The sequence below is a fragment of the Taudactylus pleione genome, unplaced genomic scaffold, assembly GCF_031769625.1.
Source record: "Taudactylus pleione unplaced genomic scaffold, aTauple2 ptg001598l, whole genome shotgun sequence".
Lineage (NCBI taxonomy): Eukaryota > Metazoa > Chordata > Amphibia > Anura > Myobatrachidae > Taudactylus > Taudactylus pleione.
Window position 1 is genome coordinate 664,814 of NW_028285995.1, and position 20,240 is coordinate 685,053.

General features: G+C 48.1%; 1 protein-coding gene across 2 annotated transcripts; it reads left to right on the top strand.

Moving 5' to 3' along the window:
- The first annotated feature begins 7,213 nt into the window (after positions 1-7,213).
- RPS13 (ribosomal protein S13) lies at positions 7,214-13,748 on the top strand. 2 transcript variants are annotated; one of them, XM_088464148.1, is made up of 6 exons: positions 7,241-7,300; positions 8,021-8,069; positions 8,565-8,643; positions 9,256-9,425; positions 13,468-13,568; positions 13,668-13,748. In XM_088464148.1, the coding sequence occupies exons 1-6, from the start codon at positions 7,278-7,280 to the stop codon at positions 13,699-13,701; spliced, it is 456 nt and encodes a 151-aa protein (XP_088320274.1). In that variant the 5' UTR covers positions 7,241-7,277; the 3' UTR covers positions 13,702-13,748. The 2 variants fall into 2 exon arrangements, with proteins under 2 accessions (XP_088320275.1, XP_088320274.1); XM_088464149.1 differs by lacking the exon at positions 8,565-8,643 and having other exon boundaries at positions 7,214-7,300.
- The last annotated feature ends 6,492 nt before the right edge of the window (positions 13,749-20,240 follow it).

Below are 20,240 nucleotides of genomic sequence, written 5' to 3' on the forward strand. Positions count from 1 at the left end.
CCCAAATTCAGGGAAACTTTGCGTTCCATCATTCTGGCGATGGAACCGGGGGATTATATGGTCTCCCTGGATATCCAGGATGCCTACCTCCATGTGCCTATAGCAACATCGCACCAACGGTTTCTGCGGTTTGCTATTCTCAACAACCACTACCAATTCAGGGCTCTACCCTTTGGCCTCTCCACGGCACAGAGGGTATTTACTAAGGTGATGGCTGTCATGGCGGCTCACCTTCGGAGCCAGGGGATACGGTTGCTACCGTATCTAGACGACCTCCTCTTGCTGGCAAGCTCCCCGGAGGTACTGATCCAGCATCTCCACCTGACGGTCGCTTGTCTACAGGCGTACGGGTGAATGATCAACTGGAAGAAGTCCTCCTTCATCCCATCACAGCGGATGGTTCATTAGGGGGCCCTGCTGGACTCTCGTCAGCAACGGATTTTTCTGACTCCAGAGAAGGTCTCCTCCTTACAGCTGCGGATTCACAGTTGTCTGAGCAGTGGCAGAGTGTTGGTGCACTCAGCGATGAGCGTTTTGGGGTCCATGGTGTCGGCATTCTACATGGTGGAGTTTGCCCAGTTCCATTCAAGGCCCCTGCGGAGGCTGATTCTTTCGGAATGGAACGGATTGCCACACAGGATCCGCTCTCAGATGCTGGTGTTGTCCTCGGAGGTGCGTCTGTCCCTTGCCTGGTGGCTACAGACGGCTCATCTCCTCGAGGGGCGCCCCTTTTGGATCCCGGAATGGGTTCTGCTCACGACAGATGCCAGTCTCCGGGGTTGGGGGGCGGTGACAGGCTCCTTGTCACTTCAGGGTCGTTGGTCGGCGGAGGAAGCGATTCTTCCCATCAACATCCTGGAACTGCGGGCAGTGTACAGAGCCCTGCAGTCGTCCGGCACTGCTCTTCACGGAAGGGCCGTTCAGGTGCAGTCAGACAACGCCACCACAGTGGTGTACATCAATCACCAGGGAGGGACTCGCAGTCAAGCTGCGATGTCAGAGGTGTCCCGCGTCCTGGCTTGGGCAGAGTGCTATCTTCCAGCTCTCTCGGCAGTCTTCATCCCGGGAGTCCTCAATTGGGAGGCAGACTTCCTCACCTGTTACGACGTGCATCCCGGGGAATGGTCGCTTCATCCAGAGGTATTCCAACTACTCGTGGACAAGTGGGGGCTGCCAGAGCTGGACCTGATGGTGCCCCGTCACAATCACAAGCTGCCCGTGTACGGGTCAAGGACAAGGGACGCAGGCGCAAGTCTAATAGACGCGCTGTTGGTGAAATGGCTGTTTCACCTGGCTTACTTGTTCCCTCCGATATCTCTGCTGCCTCGGGTCCTGCGCAAGTTCAAGCAGGACAGAGGCGCACTGATCCTGGTGGCCCCAGCGTAGCCCAGAAGGCCGTGGTACTCCGATCTGCGGAGCCTGTCTATCGACGCTCCGTACCTCCTACCTCAACGGCGGGACCTGTTGTCTCAGGGGCCCTGTCTTCACCCGGATCTGGGTCGACTATCTTTGACGGCGTGGCTCTTGAGACAGCCGTCCTGAGGTCTCGGGGCTTTTCTAGCTCCGTTATTACCATGCTGAGGGTGCGCAAGCCTGCTTCCACGAGGATCTACCACAGAGTGTGGCACACTTGCCTCGCACCACTGAAAGTAAGAACATATGATCCCCAGGTGTTCCGGGTTTCGCGTATTCTGGCTTTCCTTCAGTCGGGTTTGGATTTAGGATTACGTCTTTCCTCACTGAAGGAGCACGTGTCTGCTCTGTCGGTGTGGTTCCAGCGCAGGATTGCTGCTATGCCGGACGTACACACCTTTTTCCAGGGTGTTTTAAGAATCCAGCCTCCCTTTGTGCCACCTGTGGCCCCGTGGGATTTGGCGGTGGTTCTTCGGGCCTTACCGGGTCCTCCTTTTGAGCCCTTTGAGTCAGTGGAGCTCAAGTGGCTAACTTTTAAGACGGTTTTCCTCTTGGAAATTGCTTCTGCCAGGAGGGTTTCGGATTTGGGGGCGCTTTCCTGTCGTCCCCCTTTTCTGGTTTTTCATCAGGACAGAGCGGTGCTTCGCACTCGTCCTGATTTCCTGCCTAAGGTGGTTTCCAGGTTCCATATTAATCAGGAAATTGTTGTACCAGCCTTTCAGTCGCCTGATCTTTCGGCTGGGGAGGCTTCCTTAGACGTTGTCCGTGCACTCCAGGTTTATGTGGACCGAACTAGTTCTGTGAAGAAGTCGCATTCTTTGTTTATCACAAGAGGGGTTGGCCTGCCAACAAACAGACTCTAGCCCGTTGGCTTTGTTCTGTTATTATTGAGGCTTATATGCAGGAGGGTTTACCTGTTCCAGCCTCTGTTAAGGCTCATTCCACTCGGTCTGTGGGCCCTTCTTAGGCTGCTAGCCGTGGCGCCTCTGCTGTTCAGCTGTGTAAGGCAGCCACCTGGTCTTCCATTCAGATCTTTTTGAGGTTCTATGCGTTTGACACCTTGCCTCTCAGGATGCATCCTTTGGGGGCCGGGTCCTATCAGCACAGGAGCGTCCCCGCCCTTAGTTGGACTGCTTTGGGACATCCCCAAGGTTACCCTGTGGACCCCTATGGACCCTGAAGTAAAAAACAAGAGATATGGTAAGAACTTACCTTTGTTATCTGTTTCTACGAAGTCCATAGGGTCCACAGGGCACCCGCACTGACGCACCTGGCTTCATATGGGCTCTGACTAGTCACCGGTTTTCCGTCTCCCATTTCTGTGGGTATGGTTCTTGTGTGTTCCAGTCTTCCTTCTCTGTTTCGTCTCCTCCTCCGGCCTTGGCTGCTTACCAACTGAGGTGCCTGTGGCTCGGGGGCGGGATATAGAGGAGGTTGGACCCAAGTGCATCCTGGGAGCAGCTAAAAGCTTTAACTCCGTGGTGCTCGAGGATCCAGCTATACCTCAAGGTCACCCTGTGGACCCTATGGACTTCGTAGAAACAGAGATAACAAAGGTAAGTTCTTACCATATCTCTTGTTTTTCTTTGAATCCATGGGGGACAATGAACACTCTCCCTACGCTGCTGTGTTCAGTGTATATGGTTGTGCTGGCAACAGAGACCAGAGTGTTCACAAAGACCTGCATGTAAAATCACGGTTACAAAAAGTCCTTTTTAGCTCATAGACATTGTTCATTTTGTATGAGGCACCTGGTGAAGTTAGACTTGGCCTTCAAAGTGGTACAGTTTGCCCCCTACCAATGAGCTAAAAATTAGGGTGTTATTTTACGTTGTAGTAAAAGGATGGTAGTTCTTCAGTGGAAAGAATGTAAAAAGAAACTAGCCAATGCCATATCTGTGGCACACCTATATTGCCAATATTGAAACAGGATTCTCTTTGCTATGCAAGAGACCCTCAGGATGGGTGAAGTGGAATGTTGTTGCCATGATGGCAGGTTTCATGCCAGGAATATACACATGGGAAGCAGATTTTCACAGCAGGCAGGAGCTTCATCCTTAGGAATGGTCCTTCCATCCACAGGTCTTTCCTCATCTGGTGGGTGTCAAACGTTCTATTCACGGATAATGGATCTAAAGGCATTTCTGGTAGACTCCATGTCTGTGCAGTGTGATTTCTGTAGCCTTATCACGTTCCCTCTGATGGCAATGTCTTTTCTGGTTCTCCCAAAAGTAGGAGTGATTATTCTCTGAATCCAGGTCACTTAACACCCGCATCTGTAACAGCGTGGTCTCTTGGCTTTGTCTCAGGAGATGGGACACTGTTGACCGCCACCTCTGTCTTAGTTAACCAGCCATCCGTGGTGTGTCCTTCCCCTATGTCTTGGGGAGGGTGGAAGACGCACACTTGACATGAGCAATAGGAGTGTCCATATCCATACTCTGAATTGATGCAGATAATCTGAAAAATGACTGATATTTTTGTAAACTCAATATATATTGTGCATGCGCAGTTGCACACTTCCCACAGTCATCTAGCTAAGTATTGCGGTGGGTGAAAATGTAAACTCATTGGGAGTTTACAGCAGGTGGCGGGTGAGGCTTAGCAGGAGGTATTACGATCGGGTGTATGTACTGCTCCCTGCCTTTAAGGTGCGTGTGCATCATCCTACACATTTTTGTTATTATTTTGCCCACCATAACCTGATCAGGGAGTGACTTTTTTTTTCTTTTTCCACCCACTTTTGAACCAAAATCCTGCTGTTCATCCTTTTTTCCAGAATTTATTGGCTTTATATGTGTTTTACAGCTGTCTGGTGGGTGGGGCATCCCGCTTTTTAGTTCTGTACCTGGCTTCTCAACTGGGGCTGATCTCATCTCTCCAAATTGCCTACCAGCCAGTCATTCTGCTGGGACTTATATGGCAGATCACAAAGCCACCATTGGTGGTTCTACCCTGGGTTTGTCCCGTTTGCCTGGGCTTTGGCGTGAAAATCACCTCCGCTATGTTGCCTGTGGAGAAGGCCCAACGAATCAAGTTTGTTACTCACCCCATTCTCAGAATAGAGCAATTCCTCCCTTCTGGAGAATTACACCCCCAAATCTCACCTGATTCGACCTTGGTGGGGGTTGAAGATCGGAAGTTGGAACTCCGCTGTTCACTGCGAACCGGGCCGCCTTGTATCGTCCTGGGTAGAACTCTACTCATAGGCATACTGTAGGGCAGGGGGTCTTCAACCTTTAAGACAGTGTGGGCCACATTAAAAGTTTCAACGAAGCCTGAGGGCCACCAAGCTATTCTGCGCTATTTACACTCTAAATTTTAGAAGAGGATTCTAAGACCTTTTCCAGACTCATAAGGCCATAATGAAGGCTTCAAAAGATAAATTTATTATATTAATGAACGAAACATGGTCTGTTTACTTATTTTACAATAATATGTTCGTGTCAGTGCGAACCTTGGCATAGCTTTTGCTTGGCCAGCCTGTCGATGCTGGCATTAATGTTGGATAACTAATAGACTCACTGTTGTATACACTCCAGCATGTGTGTGCTTGTAGGAAGGTTGCTGCTAAGAGAAGTGCTTGTTGGAGGTTGCTGACCTTAAGGTTGTATCTGGCTTCCATGATAGTGCAGCCCAGCGGGAGAACCGCGATGTGTGGCTGCACTAGGCGCTCTCCGACAATGGAGCTTTCTGGACGGCTGCGTTCTACACCAATGGAGACGCACGTGCTATTGACATGGAGGACACATCAGAGCCTCTCCACCACTTCTTTCCTGGCAGCAAAGACTTTGGTTAACCCCTTCAGCACCAGTGTCCCCGCCACCAATCGCTCCCCTTCAACCCTTTCAGCACCAGTGTCCACCACCAATCTCTCCCTCCCCAACCTGTGCCCCAGTCGACGGGCCACGGGGAACATCTCCACAGGTGCCCCAGTCAGCGGGCAATGGGGAACAGCTCCACGGGTTGAAGACCCCTGCTATAGGGAGTAGGCCACTGCATCATATTACTGGTCGTTAACAGCGCCGTGGCTGCTACCTGGAGGTTCCTGCTGTTCATAGGCTCTGCTGATTGTTCTGGGTCCATCCCTACAACATGGGCCTCCTGCATCCAGGGTTTGGACGGAGGATACTTCTACTCCACAGGTTCTCAAACTCGGTCCTCGGGACCCCAAACAGTGCATATTTCCCAGGTTTCCTCACAGAATCAGTGAAATAATTAGCTCCACCTGTGGATTTTTTTTTTAAAATGTGTCAGTGAGTAATGAATACACCTGTGCTTCTGCTGGGAGACCTGCAAAATGTGACCTATGTGGGGTTCTGAGGACCGAGTTTGAGAACCACTGTTCTACTCTATCTCAGTCAGCTCTGTTCCCCGCCATCCCTTTACTCCTGTGGCTGTCAGGGTCTGCCCTGCTGGATCTATGCACCTTGTGACTCAATAGATTCTCTGTTGCCCTAATGGTAGGACCCACGTTTACTTTGTTTGCTGTTGCTGGCCCTTATTTTCACTGGGTGGTCTGGCACTGTTGACTAGGGGGTGAAGAGGCACCTTCCCCCCACCCTTAGAATTCTTCTGCGGGCGTTGTGCATCCTGCAAGAGAGGATTCTGCTTTTCCATTGGTCACTGCTCCTTCTACGACTCTCCTTCCTCCTGTGTGGATCTTGGGGTGTAAACTGGAACTTGTGAGTGAATTAATGAGTGGGGATGTGGGAGTAAAGGCCTCCACATGGTACGATTATTTTAAACGATATGACCTGTTTCGACCAATTGGAACGACATATTGTTTAAAAAGTGGCGTGTGTGGGCACGATAACGATGCGATGTGCGCTCCCGCTGTCGTTGATCGTGGTCGCTGATCTCTTGAACATGCAGAAAAATCTCAACTTGTCGTTCACAATTTGGCACACATCGTTTTGTAATGAACGATTTGTCGTCACTTTTCCTGCCTACTCCCCTCCACCAGTTTGAGCCAGCCTACAGGGAGACAGAAGATACATCATGAGGTTATTTGCTGCCAAACAATATATCTTTAACCATCGATAAAGATATATTGATACCAACGATATCGTTTGTACAATCGTTTCATGTGTATGCATAATATCGTTTGTCTGGGTGTGTTCAGGTGTGTACGATTAAAGAGGACGATATGAACGATAACTATCATATCGTCCTGTTTTTGGGCCCTTCCAACCCCCAAACGACTGCTGATGCGCAGGCACGGATGGTCGATATCAACCATCACCCATGCAAGCCATCCTGGTCGATAAATCGACCTGGTTACTATGGGGACCCGCGATCGTCGTTCGCGAGTTGTTATAGTTTGGGGGTTGGTGCATGTGCTGGATGTTCAATATCGAACATCCAGCATAACGATCAGACAACGATATCTTTCTCGTCTGAATGCTCCGTGCGTACGGAGCTTTCAGGGGTTCGAGGGAAATCGCTAATAAGATCGTATCGTCGCCTCCATCGTACCATGTGTACCCATTGCTTCTCCATCGGCGGGAATGAACATGATGTCATGCCCTGTGTACAGATCAGTCAGCGCCAGCCTCCGGGGAGAGGCTCAGCTCAGGCATCCCATTCCTCCTCAGACTCGGGTCGGGAATGCGCTGTTGGGGCCGCCGCCGGCTAGAGGGCGCTCTCTGCACACACTCGGCACTGTCAGCGCGCTGATCTCTGGGTAATCCAGGGCGGGATCTGCGCTGCCAGGTCAGCTACCGCGGCTGCCATGTCTAAATTGGGCTGTTAGGGGGCGTATCCCCCCTCCTCACCCCGCCCTCTGCAGGACGTGCTTCCGCTCCGGCCTGTAATGTGCATCCCGCTCGTTTCCGGTCTCTCTTTTCCTCCCAGCCGCCATCATGGGTCGCATGCACGCTCCGGGGTAAGCCGGGGCCCGGGGGGGATAGGACTGTCCTGGCGGGGCCCGTCACCCGGGAGCGGGCGGGGGAAGATGGCGGGAAGCGGGGGCACCGGGGGAGAAGGGTCTGCACAACGGGGGTCTGAGGGGAAACGTGGCTTCGGCTATGTGACAGTGAAGATCGGGGAGCGTGTGCTCGGGGGAAGGCGGAGACCTGGGGTCTGTTATATGGTGTATAATCTATAGGTACCCCTATATATAAACTCCTATCTCCCACACTATTTACATGTGTGTGTATATACACACATAATCTCCTTATATCTCTATTAGTCTTGTATGTATATAAAATATATATCACTACTGTAGCATATCAAATGTGTACTATATACCGTGCATCTCCTTTATATACTGGTTTCATCTCTGCCCCTAACCTATGCAGTGCACCCTAATATACCTCTCCTGTAACATGTGGTGGCTTATTACCCTGCTCTCCTGCCCACTATTGTATATGGAGCCTTATGTTAAGTATATATATTTAGTTTGAGGTTACCAAAATGGCAGGTTAGAGGGGACAAGTGTTTCTTATCTGCCGTCAGTCTGTTTCTATGTCGTGTGTTCTCTGGGGATGTATATACTGTGCCATGGCTGCTCATTGTGTGACCTCTAGTTATTCCTCTTCCAGAGAGAGAGCTTTATATTAGGAGTACAGTGTCCTAACCAGTTGTTTCTGTATTGTCTCCACAGGAAGGGCCTGTCCCAGTCCGCTCTCCCATACAGACGCAGTGTCCCAACCGTAAGTGCTCAGAGATTTGTGTTCCTATCCGCAGTAATTCCCCCCCCCCCCATGATCTCATTCATCGCTCTCCTCCTATATCTTGTTCTAAGTAACTTCTTATAGACTCCGCTGCAGAGCTGTTTAGTCTGACAGTCCTTGCACCAGGGTCACAGCACAGCTTGGCCACACTCATGAGTACTGCAGCCAGTTACAGCAATTGCACTTCTCCTGACCAGCTACGTTTTGGTCCGGCCCCATCTCTGTAAGATCACTGTTGGGCATTAAGGTGATCTTTTGCAACCAGGTTCTGTCCATGGCTTGCATTGTCTTCTGTGAAGCCCTAGAGCTGAGCTCTAGCCGGACCCACTATGAATTGGCTGCTTATACATCTGAGATAATTATCGTGCAGGTTTAACTCACACACGCAAATGTACTGCACCTTAAATCCCATAGTTTTTTTTGAATGTCCATAGTGGATTTTCTTTAATTGTGGGTTATTACTAATACTTTCAGTGGCTGAAACTGACGTCTGATGACGTGAAAGAGCAAATCTACAAGCTCGCTAAGAAGGGTCTCACCCCATCCCAGATTGGTGAGTGCGGTCTCTTACTATCATTGTGTGGTGCGATGTGTAACGGAGGTGGCCAGGTGACAGCAGAGGTCAGCACACGAGGCTTCTGGTGTATGGGTTACACAGTTATGGGCAAATTCTGCTTTGTACTGCTACCCTTATAAACCAAGATAAAATTTATCTGTTCCTTGTGAGGTCCACTTCTTGCTGTAGGGCTCTATATTTAGATATAGTATGGAGAAGACAGTCTTTAATTCCTTGGGGTATTAACTATGGCAACAGCAGATTGTAAGTTTATCCTTTCCAGCTGTAGTAGAAATAATTATGAACGGATATATTTTTAAAAATCAATTTAACGATGCTCAACGTTTTCGTCCAGGACCCAAAGTATCAGTGTCATTATTTAGAATTCCCTAAAGAGGAGGTATAACCCCAATAAATTGCCCACCTCTGGGTTATTTTTAAAAGTACTTGGTGTACAGTTTAGAGCAGGGCAAGTCTTTTATTAGTGTGAGATGGAAGAATCCTTCCCTTGTCTGGCGGTGTCCTCCCAAAGTTGGGTCTATGGAACGAGGTAACGGCAGGAAGCCATTTAATCAACTTCTAAACAACTTTGGCCTTTTCCTCGCCCAGGTGTTATCCTGAGAGATTCACATGGTGTTGCCCAAGTTCGCTTTGTAACTGGCAACAAAATCCTGAGAATACTGAAGTCCAAGGGACTGGCCCCAGACCTGCCCGAGGACCTCTATCACCTGATCAAGAAGGCCGTCGCTGTCCGCAAGCATCTGGAGAGGAATAGGAAGGTAAATCGCTCAGTGCAACTTGCATGTCATGCTGCCGTTTTCTCATTTCCATGTCCTTATGATGGTATAATATCTTTGGCTTTTCAGTGATTACAAGAACCGATTTACCACTTAACAGACTTTTTTTTTGTCTTTTTCGAAAAATGTGTCAAATTGTTTGTTAAATAGTTTAGTATGTATTTTAACAATATATATTTAAATATAATATTTTTAACCAATATACCTAAAGGATATTTTCCCCCATGTCCATAGTCCCCCATTGTAAAATAACCTCACTCCTCAGAAATAGCCCCTCCCAGTGGCAAAAGACACCCAGCATTATCAACTCCCACCTCCCTAGTGGTAATAGATCCCAGTACTAGAGCTCTCTCCCCCAGTGGCAATGGGCCCCCACTGTTTAGTCACCTAACCCCATATGTCACTATATATGCAATTCTTTATTGTTGATATATTCTCTAGCATAACCCCCCCCCCCAGTGCCAAAAGAAAAGATACCACCCCATATACTCCCTGGACCTAGTGTAATAGCCCCGTCCCCTCACCTTGTTGCAGAGCATGGGCACTGGGAGTGACTGACAATCAGCTGCAGCTGATCTCTGCACACATTTGTGTTTCCCTCCTAGCACACTTAGTTTAGGCACATGAGTCCCAGAGGGCTGTTCTTACACCATTTTGGGCAAAGTTTTGGGAGTCATGTCGGCACATGCACAGAATGGATTTTTTCCATACAAACGGGGGAAGCAGAATGGTGGCACTAACGAATGGCATGCGACCGGGTCTGGTAAAGTACTGCCTGCGGTCGCATCTTATGTGTTCGTGCCTGACAAGTGGTTAAATGGTGGCTTGTAGTCGGAAGGTCAATATTCCTTCGTTTCGTTCAGTTGCTCATAGCTCTAGACTGTAACTTCTGAAACTAGTAATCTTATGTGATACAATCTATCAGGGTCTCGGTTGATGGACATCAATTGTCCTAAACACAAAGCCCCCTGCTGAGTGCTGACTCCGGATGCTACTGTAACCATACTTTAATATTTCAGTGCTCAGTCTGTCACCGATGATGCTTGTATAGACTAAAGTATCCCATATCTGTATCCTTGTCCTTTCACTGACTGCCCAGTGAGAGCCTAACTTACAAAGCAAGCTTAGTACATGCTGTCTTTCCTGGTGGTCAGGGGCTGACAGTTCTGACTAGCATTTAGAACAGTCGAAGGCAAACTTAATACATTTAGATTTAATATATCCAGCTCCAATTAACACTTGGTCTACATTTAGTAACATTTGATATTCCTTGCCCCCAATTACACATCTGTCATTTGTGAATAGCCAGTACATGATTAGTGGAGGAAATATTTAATGATTCGCCTCCTGGCTACGTCCTGACCTTCGCACAAACCATACATGCTAACTGGTTATTTGTTACACGTGGTGCAGTCTCTGCCTGGTGACTTGTCTTGAGTTACACCCCCCCCTGTATATACAGCTCCTTAGTAGTCTGGAGTTGCGTTTGGAGTCATCATATGTTTCATTATTTTGCCGTCTGATTTGTGTTCCGATGAGTTTTATGGGGAGCCGCGATGATGGGTTTTACCCTTATATAATTCATGCTGAGATTCTTTTCCCCTGTATATGACTTGCAGGTGTATGGCCAGCAATAGTCATCACAGCTGAGTGCTTGGTACAAGCAGACTTGTAGTTGAATCCCCAAATATAACTGGGTCACGATGCCCTGATCTGTGTACGTTGTCATGCTTCGTATGATTGCCTCAGCTCCATAAGAGTGGCTAGAATGTCCCTGCTCCAAGCTGACAGATCTTTACTTGCCACATTTAGGGAGCTATTCAATTGTTTTATCACGCCCAAACTCCCGTCTAAAGTGCCGGGAGATCAGGGGGCAATAATTCAATTGTTTTTGGATACCCATGCTTTTTCATGTTTGTTGCGCCCAAGTAGACTGGGTTTAGCATCGTAAACCATCTAAAGTCCTTGTAACGTGTCCAAACAGCAGCCAAATACAGGTTGTTTTGGGGGAGGGGTTGCACATGTCTGCTCGCCTCCTAAGGCGGATGTGGGCAGAAATGTGTCCAGCTGCGGCATTCGCACTTGTAAAAAGCAACAATTTGCTCTGTTGGTCGCCAGTTAGTCACAGCCGCAGGTGACAACAATTGAATTGCTCTGTTGGTCGCCCGTTAGTCACAGCCGCAGGTGACAACAATTGAATAGGCCCCTTAAAGTGCAGGATGGCAGTCACATCACTAGCCCCTCCCCTACGTGAATCCTCTAATTAGACTATACAAAAGCATCCCTGTTACCATAGAAACTATCCTGCCGTTCGGGTTGGGTCTTTCTTCCCCACTTCCAAATAATACAAGGGAAAATGGGAAACTTACACTTCCAGAAACACCACTGTAATGCTGGGTATACACTGGCACATATATTGGCCGATCAATTGATCAACCAATATCTCTGGTACCCGTCGTCCATTGTGTACCGGCGATATGTCTGTGAACGTCGTCGTTCGTAGACCTATCGAGTCAGCCTTTATGAGCGCCCGTACACTTCCAGCAGAGGCCGCGGGGAGGGGGGCGCAAGAGGCCCCCCTGCCGGCGGGACCCAATAGTTGTTCATTGTGTATGTACAACCATCATTAGCGTTTCTGCTAGGCTGTTTTAGCGGGGCACCGCGCCCTGCCCTATTTCTAAAGGGCAAAAAGGACCCTGCCCTCCAGCACGGCGCCCCGCTAAAACAGCCTGCAGGTGCCGTCCTCACCCGCGGCTGGGTAAAACTGCAGTGTAGCGGTCACCGCGGGTGAATGAATGCCGGGCGCATGCGCCCAGCCTCCATTCACATTGACAGCAACACGGCAAGTAAGTGCCGGGCTCGCCACGCAAGTATGACGCCCTTTTGTGGTTATTTGTTGTATATATTGGACTTTAAAACAAGTTTTCATGTGTTACGAGCAGTGTCTTATGTTTTATGTGGGTTCCTTGTCCTCCCTATCTCTTCCGTCTTACAATTCATGTAATTAGCTGCATGATTCCACGGGGGGTGCCCCTGTAGGCAGGACACTGGGCAGGAGAGCAGACACCGTTCACATTGACCCTTATGGTCAGATGCCAGCTCCCATTTCTATTGTGTATTTACTATATGATTTGTAATCTATTAATATCCACAAGTGTGCTTCCTGATCCATTAAGCCTGCTGTATAATGCACACTGTCTGTGCTTGCCTTTGGCGTTGGTGTCACTGAGAAGATGCACTTTAGTAGTCTCATCTCCTATATTCATATCTATCTGGTGTAGATCCGTATTCATAGGACTTCAGGGCTGGGTTACACACAAATCCTAATACTGAAATGGTTCCTTCTATTCAGTCTCTCCAAGCTCTTGTCACTGTTAATCTAATTTATATTGGCATCTTGTTGTAAAGGATAATTTAGGTATCCCATTAAGCCAGACACGTCTTGCCTGCCTGTGGTCCTCGCTGCTTATCAGGAGTCGCCTCTCCTGGTCAGAGGGCCTGTTCTCATAGAGATAATACGGGTGTCCCCTCCTTTACCTGCTTCCCATTCATCAGACTGAATAGGGCCTCCTAATTAGGGCTATAGATGGCAACATTGCTGCAAAAGCACAGATAAGATTTATCTCCCCTAATGCCTCTGTAAATGACATCTTTATTTTATTTGAGGTTTTCCATTCACACCTGACCACCGTCTGCTTGCTGGTCTTTAGTAGGGATGGCCATCAATCAATGACCGATGTCATGTTTCTGCCATCGATACTGGGTTGCTGATTGTAGATTATCGATGGTGGTGCCCCGATGTTGAAACTAAGCAAAAAATAACAGCGGACAATTTAAGTTTGCGCATGCGCTACACTAAAACTATTGATGGCTGACCATCGATGGTCTACTGATGGGGAAAACCCATTGAATATCTGTAGTAGAGCCATCGATGGCATCGCTAGTCTGTAATAGCTGAGGTTTGTAGGCTTTCTTACATCCAGCAGAATGTTTGATGTGTAACTTTGTCTTGTCTGTCTCTCAGGATAAAGATGCCAAGTTCCGCCTGATTCTTATTGAAAGTAGAATCCACAGACTGGCTCGTTACTACAAGACCAGGAGAGTGCTGCCGCCCACCTGGAAGTAGTAAGTGACCCCCCCCCCCCCCCCCCCCTCGCATGTACTAGTTACAGCAGTGTATGTGCTGGCAAATAACTGACTGTATCTTCCCTCCGTCTCTTCCAGTGAGTCATCCACAGCTTCAGCCCTGGTCGCATAAACGGCTTCATTCTGATACCAGAAATAAAGCTTCACTTTAACACCTTGTCTGCCTGGTTGATTATTTTCTGCCGTCCCTGCTTAGTACCTGTTATACACTAATGGTGACCCAGTGCTGCTGCTTCTGGCCAGTTCTAGTATCTGGACCACAGATATTCCTTGGGATGTAAGAAGGGTTGTAATGCTACACATGGGCAATAGCTTTCAGTCTTACGCTGGGTACACACTTATAGATATATCGCTAATCCATCGGCGGATGTGTAGACACTTAATATGTCTGTGGACAACATCGTTCAGACACAGGCCAGCCCTGCAGCACAGCTGACGCAGGCGTATCTTCCGGATATATCGGTTCATCTGGCTGTATGTGCGGCGACCCGCCAACTGGCTGCAGGGAACCCACACTTGTAACTGGGTGCGTAGCTTTAAAAGCCCGGCCAGTTATGATGTGTCCAAACTTATCGAGCGGCCAATTAGTAAATGTATAGCATGTAAATTAGTAAATGTATAGTGCATGTTTTCCAGGTCTCCTCATAGTCACAAGTAAAATAATTAGCTCCACCTTTTGATCTTTTTAAATGTGTCGGCCAGTAATGAATACACCTGTGCATCAGTTATGAACAATGGAAACCCTGCACTGTTAGTGCTCCCTGAGGGAATGAGTTTGGGAAACGCTGCTTGTAGGGTTATTGTTCCATTAATGCTCAGGCTTTCAGCCTTTAACCCCAATACATCCCTAATGTTAACGTACCTGTAAGGGAGGTGGAACCTGCTGGCTGAGGCCTCTGGGAAATGATGGTAATAATGGGGCATTGTCTGCTAGATGTCTTCCCATCATATAAATTCCTGTAGTATTATACATTCCGTTTTAAGCTAGGTAAATACTTTTTCTTTTATAATGCACCATAAAAATCTCATAGTTCTGTACATAGGAATAGAGCATAAAACAGCATTATATAGGAACATGGTGATGAGATTAATTTATGAACCTAACCTATAGGAAGCCCTGTGTGCGAGAACTTACACTCTACAGCCGCAATGTAGTATAGATCCCAAACTGAGTCCACCTTTATGTAAGGAGCCTTCCTTGTGATATCTGCTTTTGTACTAACATAATGTGGGCACCTCAATTACCTCTGCTGTGCCCATCACTGATTACAGCAGGGTAATATTGCCTATGAGGGTGACGGTAACATGCGCAGTGTTATGTTGTCACATTTCATTTATTACCAGTTATTTATATAGCGCACACATATTCTGAAGCGCTGTACAGAGCATATTGGGCCACTTGCATCAGTCCCTGCCAAAGTGGAGCTTACACGCTATTCCCTACCACATGTACACACATACAAACTAGGGTTAATTATTTGTAGGAGCCAATTAACCTACTAGTATATATTTGGAGTACCCAGCGGAAACCCACGCAAGCACAGGGAGAATATACAAACTCTGCACAGTTAGGGCCGTGGTGGGAATTGAACCCACAACCTCAGTGCTGTGAGGCAGTAATGCTAACCATCACACCGTCTGTGCTGCTTCACGTGTGTTTTGATGGTACATTGCCTGCCTTCTGATAAATTGAATTGCCTCTAAAGACTTATGTATAGATGCTACTTCTCACACATTAATAGACATTTGTGGGGCTTTACAGCAAAGGACTGGTATGAGAGGTCATTGCTCACCGAGGGTAGACTATGGCTCCTTGGTCATAGGTAACACCATGTCTGAGGCTGTGGGCTAATGACTATAGCAGAGGAGGGAGTTCCGTCGTGCGCATGCGCGAGACCCGGCAAGCGACGGGGAATCCGTCGCTCTGGGTCTCGCAGCAAAGGGGACGTGCTGTTGATGGTGAGTGACAGCACGCCCCCTTTGGTAGGTGTGGCTGCCAGACGGAGGCGTTCCCATGGGAACGCCTACCGTCTGAGTCCGGCCCCACTGACATCAGGAGTGATGTCAGTGGGAGTAATTTTGGCTCTGATAGAGCCAAAATCACTCCAGGGCTTGCGGCCACGAGACCCTACCGCAGGATCTCGTCGCAAGCCCGATGGTCTTGACCATCGCGACCATCATCATTGACGCTCGCTATAGCTGTGGGGGTGGTAACCCACAGCTATGCGAGAGTCCATCAGGCCGCTCCAAAATGAGGTAGGAGGGCCCTGATTCAGAGCGAGCGCTCTGGTCAGAGCGTCCGCCTCTGAATCAGGCCCTATGTTTGCCAGAATGCAATGCACCAATCCGCCCGGTCACAATGTGTGCGATGGAAGCTGCCATCTAAAAACCTTTTCGTTTGTGAACCCTCAGATTTTAATGACTGGATTTGTTCACCTACACCAGTGGTTCTCAAAATTGTTCCTCAGGACCCCACACAGGTCACATTTCTCAGGTCACCCAGCAGGTGCACAGGTGTATTCATTACTCACTGTTACATTTTAAAAGATCCACAGGTGGTGATAATCATTTTACTTATGATTCTTAGGAGACCTGGAAAACATGCACTGTTTGGGGTCCTGAGGACCTAGTTTGAGAACCTGTGGCGTAGAGAGAATACATTGTGTGAGATCCTGAAATTCTTGGTAAGTATCAGCTGACTAGAAAATATCTCCACTTGTTCTACATCCTCCCCCGGGCCTCGCTGCACTAGCCAACACATTTCCTGTCATTATCAATTATCACTCATTGATGAGATTATGACACAAACTAATTACATATACTATATCCCTGCCCACAGTAGCTTACACTCTATTAGGGGGGGGGGGGGAGCCCTTTATTCTAATAAACAAGGAACATGCTATGATATAGGGTACTATTAGGATTGTGTGTGTTATCCACTATAATCAGAAATTTTTGATATTCAGTTTTACCTTCTACCCCTTTCAGGCTAGCAGCAAAGTCCTGGGGTCATGTGATCCTGGGATTTTGCTTATTCTGAAAGGGTCATTGATGTGGCAGACCAGGGAATAAGCCGCCATTCTGAATGTGGTCTCAGCCGGGTTGCAGGCACATTCAAAAAGTCAGATGTGAATGGGCATTAGTATTGCTAGGAAAAATACCACTTATTGTAAATAATGCAATATACCCCTCTGTTCCGTAATGGAATTCAGTTTACATTGTGTGCGATGAATGGTCCTGAAACCGATTTATAACTTGCCCAGCCATGTACACAGTCAAGTCACATTGTTATGACCAACAGCTAATCGCCAAAGTAACTGCCATGTGCATCATGGACAGCAACTAGATGGGCTGGGAGTGACTCAATAAGGTGCTGGTAGGTTGGCACAGGTAGCTGGAGCCATGCTGACTGCAGTGCATCCCACAGCACAGGAGGGTGCGTGGTGGAGTATCCAAAAAGAGAACACAATGATTCAGGTGGTCCCACAGATGCTCAATTGGGTTCAAGTCCGGGGAATTAGGGAGCCAGGGAAGTACTTGGAAGTCTTGGTTGTGCTCGTCCAACCACTGTCGGACATTTCTAGCCGTGTGACATGTCGCATTGTCTTGCTGGAAGATCCCATCCGCCTCAGGGAAGACAATCAGCATGTATGGGTGTACGTGCTCTGCAAGGACGGATTCATAACCAAATCGGGTTGAGGGTGCCTTCCACATTGATGAATGGGCCCAGAGAATGCAATGAAAACATTCCCCAGACCATAACGCTGCCACCACCAGCTTGTGTTCTTCCAGCAATGGGTGCTCTCCGATGTTTCTCGCCTGACACTCCAACGTCAATCCATTCCATGAAGCAGAAAATGTGACTCATGGGAGAAGGCGACCCTTCGCCAATCAGCGGAGGTCCAATTCCGATACAGGCGTGAAAGTTGAAGCCTTTTCCGCTGATGCACCTACATTAGCATAGGTGCAGTGACCATCCGTTTGCCTCGGAGCCCCATACGCAGAAGGGTTTGCAGAACTGCTGTTTTATACACCCGTCTGGTGGCCACCAGGTTCATTTTGACGGTGAGCTGCTCCACTGTAGCGTGTCGGTCCTCACGCTCTCGTAGCCGACGTTCACCTCTCACATCAATTGCATGTTGTGCTCCGCAGTTTCCACGTCGGTTATTCGCAATGGTGCCATTTGTCCAGTCACGATACACCTTCGCCACATGCAGCACGTGAACAGTTGACAAACTGCGCCGTCTCAGAAAAACGCCACCCTTGGCCCGAAAGCCAAACATCATCTCTTTATACAACTCTGATAAATCGCCCCTCTTACCCATGACAGCAACAAGTGATAGGTGCGCAGACGGCCTATTGCGCATCTTATCTACCCACCAAGCCAGCGCACGGCACATGACGTACTTCATGGGCTACATGCTGCCACCATCGTCAAATGTCGGAGGTGGTCATAATAACGTGACTCGACTGTGTATATATTATATTGTAAAATACATTAATTTGGTGGTTCCCAAACTTATTTTTTTTATCACCGCACTTTGTGGTGTCAGCATTTATTACACAGCGAACTCCGGCCAAAAGTTTCTTAATGAGAAATTCAGAAAAAAAATATTGAATGAAGTAGATTGTGCCTCTCTGTCACCTATAGGTCTGTTACGTGGTGGGAGAGGGCTGTGCTTCTCTGTCACCTATAGGTCTGTTACGTGGTGGGAGAGGGCTGTGCTTCTCTGTCACCTATAGGTCTGTTACGTGGTGGGAGAGGGCTGTGCCTCTCTGTCACCTATAGGTCTGTTATGTGGTGGGAGAGGGCTGTGCTTTTCTGTCACCTATAGGTCAGTTACGTGGTGGCAGAGGGTTGCGCTTCTGTTTGCCCAGGCATTGTATGATTGGCAGCCACTATCACTGGTTTTGTCTATCGCATTGACCATAAATAATTAGATTCAGTCCTGGAAAATTAACTTGTGACTCCCCTGCAGGTGTACAGGTGCCCCCGCACCCAGCTTGGGAACCTCTGCATTCAATTATAGCATATATGCAATAATGTCCAATCTAGCTCCATGAAATAAATTGCTGATACAGAATCCGCAGTGGAGGTCTCCCATGATCTGCAATGTTGCTAGCAATCAGACATGGGGAATCATAGTTATACCCCTTTTCCACTGCTGCAATAGCCCAGGTTATAGCCAGCTCTACCCGGGTTGCGGCTCATGGTAAAAGGGTCCCTGAAAAATAACCCGGGTCAAGAGACCCGGGAATCCAACCCAGCTAGCTACCAGGATGGACCTGGGTAATGGTGCAGTGTAAACGGTGCGACCTGGGTCATGTCTAAAATTAGCTGATTGGTGGTTGTGGAACAGTCACCTCCAACTTTTTATGACTTCAGTGTTGTGCGAACGGGGCGGACCTGGGAATAACCCAGGTCGAAGGTGCCCTATAAACGGGGTCTGACCTGGGTTGGAACCATGTCCAAAAGCCCAGGTTGGACCTGGGGTTTTTCGTGGAAAAGGGCTATTACAGATCAGTGTGTGCACAACTAGATGGTCATGGCTGTCACATGATCAGGTTCACCGTCCCCCTCAAAACTCCCTCTCATTGCCAGGAACGTAGATCCTACTATACTAGTAGATTTCAGAGCAGCCACTGTCTTATGAAAAGCAGGGGATGGAGGTACGTCACTGACACACATTATGGATTGTGGACACTCGGAGCTTGCTCAGCCTCACTGACCATCAGTAATAGTGGAAAGCTTGTTGATGAATTTGTGGCAGCAGTGGTTCTTCTGGAGCATGAGCAGGGAACGTCATTTTATCACAATATACAGGGCATTTAAATATGGGAACATAGAGCCCAGATTATTACACAAAATGCAGCTCTGCTTGAAAAAAAGGGGCATAGCTGGCGTCTACCACCTAAGAATTGATAAAGGATCTATAATGGGCAGTACAGTTGCACAGTGGTTAATATTGCTACCTCACAGCACTAGGAGTTTGATTCCTAGCAGAAGAGGTAAGCCTGGTCACTTGTAGTCTGTATGGAATGGGGATCAGCTTGGGATCTACACGTGACGCAAACGGATCAGCTCGTATTTTAAAGATTATGGCCCATATTCAATTTGAGCTGACCCGCCATACTTTTTTGCCTCCCGGACGTTTCGCCTGTTTTGCAGGCGGAAAAGTGTCGCGCGCGTGCCCTCGTTTCGCCGTATTCAATTTGAAAGTAGGCGAAAATGGGACCCGGCGGAATTTAAACAAGCGGGAAAGTACTGTCAGATTTGGGGAAATCAGCCTAAAACCCCCCAAAAGATGCTCTGACATGGGGGTTAGCTATGGCACCCCCCGATTTGGCTTGCTGAAGGTATTTGGTGTTTTTAAACGGGCTAAATAGTGTTTTTGTGTAAGTGGTGAAGAATAGTATTCTGGAGGTTTTTTTACAGAAAATAACTTATCCCAGCAAATTTGGGGTACTTGAAAATGGGGGTCAGCATATTTAAAAGTTTCTAAAGTGAAGTTGAAAAAATCGTGAAAAATCCACCTGCCGCAAGCACCTGTAATGAAAAAACACCTGGGGCATACTTGGGGACCCCCCCAGAGTCAAGTTCGCTAGTTTTTATCTTTGACCCCAAACTTTTTTCTTTTTTGCCCCCAAAAT

Excerpts from the sequence above, each read along its gene's own strand:
- RPS13 (XM_088464148.1), top strand. The coding sequence starts at position 7,278 with ATGGGTCGCATGCACGCTCCGGG. Across the intron at positions 9,426-13,467 it reads ATCTGGAGAGGAATAGGAAG|GATAAAGATGCCAAGTTCCG; the intron begins GTAAATCGCTCA and ends TCTGTCTCTCAG. Across the intron at positions 13,569-13,667 it reads CTGCCGCCCACCTGGAAGTA|TGAGTCATCCACAGCTTCAG; the intron begins GTAAGTGACCCC and ends CGTCTCTTCCAG.